The sequence below is a fragment of the Sprattus sprattus genome, assembly GCF_963457725.1.
Source record: "Sprattus sprattus genome assembly, chromosome: 20".
Classification (NCBI taxonomy): domain Eukaryota; kingdom Metazoa; phylum Chordata; class Actinopteri; order Clupeiformes; family Clupeidae; genus Sprattus; species Sprattus sprattus.
In genome coordinates, this window is record NC_137918.1 from 6,009,056 (window position 1) to 6,016,555 (window position 7,500).

Genomic DNA, 7,500 nt, shown 5'->3' on the forward strand with positions numbered 1-7,500 from the left:
TTAAGTATATTCTACTAAGTGTGATGTATATCTACAAAGAACTTAAAATTTTGTAGTAATGTCATCAATTGGGAGAATATACTAAACATTTAGTAGTAATGTCATTACACTTAAGTTTTTTAGTTAAAAAAAACTCAGTAATTTAAAGCCATTTCACTTAAAGTTATTCACACATTTGGTTATATCTACAAATAGGTAGAATATACTTAGAAACTTAAAGTAATGTCATCACACTTAGTAGAATATACTTAACATTTAGAAGTAATGTCATAAAACTTTAATTCTTCAAGTAAAAATAACTCAGTCATTTAAAGCCATTTTACTTAAAGTTATTCACACATTTGACTTTATCTACACAAAGGTAGAATATACTTAGAAACTTGAAGTAATGTCATCAAACTTAGTAGAATATACTTAACATTTAGTAGTAATGTCATAAAATTTCAATTCTTTAAGTGAAGAAAACTCAGTGATTTAAAGCCAATTCACTTAAAGTTATCGACACATTCAACTATATCTAGAAATTGGTAGAATACACTTAGAAACTTGAAGTAATGTCATCACACTTAGTAGAATATACTTAACATTTAGTAGTAATGTCATAAAACTTTAATTCTTTAAGTAAAAAAAACTCAATCATTTAAAGCCAATTCACTTAAAGTTATCGACACATTCAACTATATCTAGAAATTGGTAAAACATACTTAGAAACTTGTAGTAATGTCATCACACTTAGTAGAATATACTCAACATTTAGTAGTAAAGTCATAAAACTTAAATTTTTTGAGTGCATTGTAATTAAATTGTTTGAGTACAGTAGACTTCGTAAGAAATTGGGGCTAACAGTGCAGTAACATATCTGTTCCTCATGTGATATATGACACTGTTATATATTTATACTTCCTGGAGTTAATTCAGGTATAGATAAATAAACATTGATAAACATTTGTTTATTAATGTCCCAGATTATCCATTTTGGCTACTCGTCACCTGTATTTCCTGGGTAGGTATGGATGTGTTATAACATCTGTCGTGCTGAGGACTGCTTCTCCAGGAGTGCATTATGTGCCATAGATAGTAGTGGTGTTTTTAGTGGCTACTGTAGGGGGCTCTATATACTCTATCTACTGAATACATTGTGTATTGAACATTTCATTGTTAACATGCCAGTTTAGCAACTAGTTGCCTTGCTATTAAAGTACTTTTCGTTCATCGTGGTCAGTAGAGTAGAGTAAAAGCATATCCTATGTGTATTGTGGTAAGCAGATTGTACTGTCGCATCCTCTCTGTATGTTGGTCAGTACATGCTCAACAGAATGTTCTGGCGTATCGTCTGTATATGGTGATCTGTAGACTCTCAATAGAATATTCTGGCATATCTTCTCTCTATGGTGATCTGTACATTCTCAATAGAATATTCTGGCGTATCTTCTCTGTATGTTCTCTATGTAGTGGTCAGTAGATTCTCAGAAGAATGTAGTGGCATATCCTCTCTCTATGGTGGGCAGTAGACTGTAGTGGTCAGTGCTGTTAGTGGGGTATCCTTTCTGTATGGTGGGCAGTAGACTGTAGTGGTCAGTGCTGTTAGTGGGGTATCCTCTCTGTATGCCGGGCAGTAGACTGAAGTGGTCAGTGCTGTTGATGGTGGTAGGTATATCCCTCACATCTCAGGAGATTGTGCTGCAGGTGCTGCCCATGCTGTCTGCTATGGTGGATGCTTATCTCTGTAGATTGTACTGCAGGTGTGTGTGTGTGTGTGTGTGTGTGTGTGTGTGTGTTTGTGTGTGTGTGTGTGTGTGTGTGTGTGTGTGTCTGTGTGTGTCTGTGTGTGTGTCTATGTGTGTGTCTGTGTGTGTGTCTGCTATGGAGGTGCTCATCTCTCTAATCTCCTCCGCAGGGTCTGGACTGCGCTGGATCTGGATCTCCCGGTTCAGTAAGTCCCTGATACAGAACATCAGTCATGTAATGGGCCGTACCACTGCCAAATGGCACCACAGACACCCTGTCTGTGTGTGTGTGTGTGTGTGTGTGTGGGTGTGTGTGGGTGTGTGTGTGTGTGTGTGTGTGTACCACTGCCAAATGGCACCACAGACACCCTGTGAGTTCACCTGCTCAAGGCTGAACTGTGAGGTTTATCTGTGCAGTGGTCCACACACACACACACACACACACACACACACACACACACACACACACACACACACACACACACACACACACACACACACACACACACACACAAAAAAAATGGTTTGTGTGTGTTTATTAAGTAAGGTTGAATATGTGTTGTAAAGTAAGCCTGTTTCTGTGTGTTTATGAAGTATTTGTGTGTTAGTGTAAAGTAAGTAACTGAGTATCTTGGATGGCTGTCTTGTGTTTCAGTGTGCTGAAGGACCCATGGGCCAGAAGGGAGAGAAGGGGGAGTCTGTGAGTGACCTCTAGGGGGCGCTGTTTGTCATTTAATCAAGAAAGTTTAATTAAATCTCATTTCAGTTAAATTAAATGACACTTAAGAGTAACAACCAACCATGGTTTCTATTATGCATGTGGTCTTTATTGTAATAGTGTTTTGTCTTTTCTTAGGGGCTTCCATTGAACTGGGCAGATAGTCTTGGACCAAGGGTAAACGGGCTTCTAGAACATTTTACTCTTCTGTTTGGAGTGAAAGTGCTGCTGAACTTGATTCTAGATAGTGAATAAGCAGTGGAGATACTATTCCAAATCGGTGACGATACTAAACATACTATTCTTAATCAGTGACAATACTAAACATACTATTTTTAAGCAGTGACGATGCTCAACATACTATTCTAAATCTGTGTAGATATAACTATTCTAAATCTTTGGAGATATTAAACATACTATTCTAAATCAGCGGAGACACTTAACATACTATTCTAAATCAGCAGAGACACTTAACATTCTATCTAAATATGTGGAGACACTTAACAACATACTATTGTAAATCTGTGGAGACCATTAACATACTATTCTAAATCTGTCTATCTACACTTGCATGGATGGATGTTGTATGCCACTGACTTCCTCCTTTGTGGCTAAATCCTCTCTCTCTCTCCGTCCAGGGAGAGAAAGGAGAAAAGGGAGAGTTTGGTGCCCAGGGTACACAAGGACGTCCTGGCAAAGATGTAAGTGAAGGCCATCTACATATCATCACGCCATCTACTGATCTACTGTCAGTATCTGAAGACATAAAGGCATACCATATCTGTCTCTACCTGTAGACAGTTATGTCTTATGTACATTCTGCAAACACTCTACTGTTGGCTCAAGTACATCCTAAATCCCCCTTAAAGCTCAGGCGCCTATTGTCCAGCCAGATTCCCAGACTGCCCAGAGTAGAATAGCAGTTTTGGAAATAGGATTTGCAGCGAGCAAGAGGGATTTCACTTCACTGACTGTGGCCACAGCTTAAGTGAATCAAAGTGACATGGCACAGTCGCCTCATGCTGCTCACAAATGCTTTTATCCATTTGTGCTAGTTAAAACCCATTAAGGACCACACAAACACACACACACACACACACACACACACACACAAACACACACACACACACACACACTGGCAATGGCTAGCAAGCCAGAAATTCCTTTAGAGTCCTTCACAATGGCTCATGTTAGTGTAGCATTTCCTGAGTCAGGAGCATTGAGGAGAATTATGAAGAATTAGCGTCTAACCCTCCTTCCCATTGATGTTTGTTTCCCCTCTTGAGTTATCTCCTAGGATGCTAAGTCCTCTTAATGCTGCATAAATTACACTGGAGCAACAAAGCCCTGAGAATCAATGCAAGCCCACCAATTCATTTAAAGGGATAGCGGAGGCTTAATAAGGTGGATTTGAGCTCCGTAATCTTCATTCTGACATTCATCAGGGCACTGATGCAATCAAGTCAGAAGAAACCTCAGCCTGTGTTTCAGTAGTAGGTGCAGATGCTGAAGTATTGTATTAGTGTGGTTGATGGTTGCCATTTATTTATGTTTATTTCTCTTTATTTCTCTTTTTTTCCCTTGAGTATTGATCTAACTAAGTGCTACTTGAAGCGCAGTAACCGAATAAAGTGCCTTGCTTGGTATTCAAAGATGAGCTTTTAGCTTAGCATTTTGTCTTGTTTGGATGCGCAAGGATGATGTCATAGATACATAAAGATGATGGATACGTAATTGATGCATTTTCCTGCAGGGACGGGCCGGATCCATTTGTTTGATTGGACCCAAAGGTCAAAAGGTCAGTTTGTTATACGCATATTGTTGAAAGCATTAAGACGAAGCCTTAACCTCTATTTGGTCAGTGTGGCACTCATATTAGCACATCAGCATCTACATATCTTTATATCTACAGTATGTAATCTTATATCTAATCTATAGTGCAAACTACTGAAGGAGTTCTAGTAATGATAGTAATAAAAGACATTATAGAACCATGACAGTGTATCAAGCGTACCTTTCTCTCTCTCCCTCTCCCCTCTTTCCCTCCTCCTCATCTCTCTCTCTCTCCCTCTCCACGTCCCTCCTCCCTCCCCCCCTGTTTCTTATGGTCATCTGGATGGTTGTCTCTTCAGGGAACTCGTGGAGATGTTGGGCCCGAGGGTCTAGCAGGGGAATCTGGGACACCTGGAAAGCCTGGACTGCCGGGAATCGGGAAACCTGGGCCACCGGTCAGTTCTCACGCGTCCGCTGCTCCTACACAAGTCTGTAACTCCAAAACCATTTCCTCCTGCTAGACCCCATTGCTCTGAAACAGGTCTAGTGTGGATCCACAGGAGGCAGTTCATGAATGCATTGGGATGAGAACAGCTCCTAGCCTACACTTGCACTTTAACTGAACTGTTATCACTGTCTCACTGTCTCACTGTCTCACTGTACTCACTGTCTCACTGTCTCACTGTCTCACTAATCTCACTGTCTCACTGTCTCACTATCTCACTGTTCTCACTGTCTCACTGTCTCACTGTACTCACTGTACTCACTGTCTCACTGTCTCACTGTCTCACTGTCTCACTATCTCACTGTTCTCACTGTCTCACTGTCTCACTGTCTAACTGTCTCACTCCTCTCACTCTCTCACTCCTATCACTCTCTCACTCCTCTCACTGTCTCACTCCTCTCACTCGCTCACTCCTCTCACTGTCTCACTGTCTCACTATCTCACTGTTCTCACTGTCTCACTGTCTCACTCCTCTCACTCCTCTCACTGTCTCACTGTCTCACTGTCTCACTGTCTCACTGTTCTCACTGTCTCACTTTCTCACTCATCTCACTCCTCTCACTGTCTCACTCCTCTCACTGTCTCACTGTTCTCACTGTCTCACTGTCTCACTCCTCTCACTCCTCTCACCATCTCACTGTACTCACTGTCTCACTGTCTCACTGTCTCACTCCTCTCACTGTCTCACTGTCTCACTGTCTCACTGTCTCACTGTTCTCACTGTCTCACTTTCTCACTCATCTCACTCCTCTCAGTGTCTCACGGTCTCACTGTCTCACTGTCTCACTCTCACTCTCTCACTGTTCTCACTGTTCTCACTCCTCTCACTGTCTCACTGTTCTCACTGTCTCACTCCTCTCACTCTCTCACTCCTCTCACTGTCTCACTCTCTCTCTCCTCTCACTGTTCTCACTCCTCTCACTGTTCTCACTGTTCCCACTGTCTCACTTATCTCACTGTGTCTCTCCTCTCACTGTCTCACTGTCTTACTCCTCTCACTCCTCTCACTGTTCCACTCCTCTCACTAAGGTTGGGGACTGGTCTCTTGAGCTAATCCTGATTGTCATGACCAGCTCTCCCATCTAGGTGCCAGCTACTGATATATGGAAAATCGGCAGTGATGAAGCCTCACGACTATAATATATTGGACACATTTATATTATGTATAGTTTTCAAATAAATGTATGATATACTGCTGTCACCCAACAACTTGGCTTTCCTCCTGCATCTATGTGAAACTTTAAACCAGTTTGAGTATCCCCGACAGTGGCTCTAAATCAAGCTGCTGCCCCCAGATCTTTGAGTTTCAGTACACTCAGTTATCTCTCCACTCGTACACAGCTTTAACAACCACAAATACACACAGACACGCACACACCATCACACACGCACACATACACACACACACACACACACATCTCCGCTGACAGGTTTGAAATGGCAATGCAGGCTCTGAAATTCTCCGCTTGTTTGGGCCGTTCTGAAGTTAATTCCCCGTGTGACAGTCCAAGGTGTTGAACCCCACTGCTGCCTGAATGTCTAGGTGTGTGTGGGTGTGTGTGTGTGTGTGTGTGTGTGTGTGTGTGTGTGTGTGTGTGTGTGTGTGTGTGTGTGTTTGTGTGTGTGTGTATAAATGATGGATAGACTGTTGGCAGGTGTACTGCGTCGCCTTGGCAGACACTGAAGTAGATGGGGAACGCTGGCCGCTAACTTTGTTTGTAGCTGATGCCAAGACGGCCCCTTCAATCTATGTGTGTTTTGTCACGATAAAGGAGTGTGTGTGTGTGTGTGTGTGTGTGTGTGTGTGTGTGTGTGTGTGTGTGTGTGTGTGTGTGTGTTTGTGTGTGTGTGTGTTTTGCCACGATAAAGGAAGGACAGCTGGGAGTGGCTATTGTGGAGGTAGTGTGGAAAATAGAGATGAGAGAGGGGGAAATGAACGAGGGAATGAGAAGAAAGAAAGAGAGAGAGATGAAGTGAATTAGTGGGTTTTTTCTGTTCTTTTAGCTTTTTTATTGTTTCTTTTTTCCTTTGCGCCTTCAAGGGACCGCCTGGTGGACCGCCAGGCACAAACGGAGACAAAGGGGATTCTGGGACACCTGGAAGAGATGGAGAACCAGGAGATCCAGTAAGTCCTGTGACATCACTGATCAGCTGACTCTGTGCCACCCACACACAAACACACACACACACACACACACACACACACATACACACACACACACACACACACACACACACACACACACACACACACACACCCTCACCCCACCATACAAAAAACATGACCTTCGTAGACTCAGCTACATAGTGTACTTACATACTGGCACATACAGCATCTTAACCTTTAACTATGTCCAGCTGTTCCCCGGAAGCCATCTGGTAGAAACTTTCAGGCAACACAGGTGTGAGACTGCAGCTTTATACACAGCACCGGGATAAGTTACAAACAACACACGGACAAGGAAATAATGTAAAAAACGCATCTCCACCAAACATTTTACATTTGACATTGTATGCTTAGCCAACCAAGGTGCAAGGAGAGAAAGAGAGATGGAAATAAAGAGAGAGAAAGAGTGAGAGAGAGAGACAGAGAAAGAGAAAAAGAGAGAGAGAGTGAAAGTGTACACAGGCTGTGCAGTATTGGTTTTAGGGATTTCGATAATGCAGTGACTCACTCGTACTGATGAGTCATGCACTCCCTACTCGCTACTACAGGAAGGAAATATGTAGGCGTCAAACACAGTGATCCTCCATGAAGGTGGAGAGAGACCTCTAAA

At 42.4% G+C, this 7,500-nt stretch overlaps 1 protein-coding gene across 7 annotated transcripts in view; it reads left to right on the forward strand.

The window, feature by feature from the left end:
* Positions 1-7,500, forward strand: part of col16a1 (collagen, type XVI, alpha 1) — a 106,694-nt gene that overhangs the window by 48,060 nt on the left and 51,134 nt on the right. For all 7 annotated transcript variants that reach the window (XM_080859566.1, XM_080859567.1, XM_080859568.1 and 4 more), the window contains 7 exons: positions 1,898-1,933; positions 2,383-2,427; positions 2,584-2,622; positions 3,084-3,146; positions 4,199-4,243; positions 4,578-4,673; positions 6,765-6,848. In XM_080859566.1, coding sequence (XP_080715692.1) covers positions 1,898-1,933; positions 2,383-2,427; positions 2,584-2,622; positions 3,084-3,146; positions 4,199-4,243; positions 4,578-4,673; positions 6,765-6,848 — 408 coding nt within the window. The remainder of the gene's footprint in view (positions 1-1,897; positions 1,934-2,382; positions 2,428-2,583; positions 2,623-3,083; positions 3,147-4,198; positions 4,244-4,577; positions 4,674-6,764; positions 6,849-7,500) is intronic.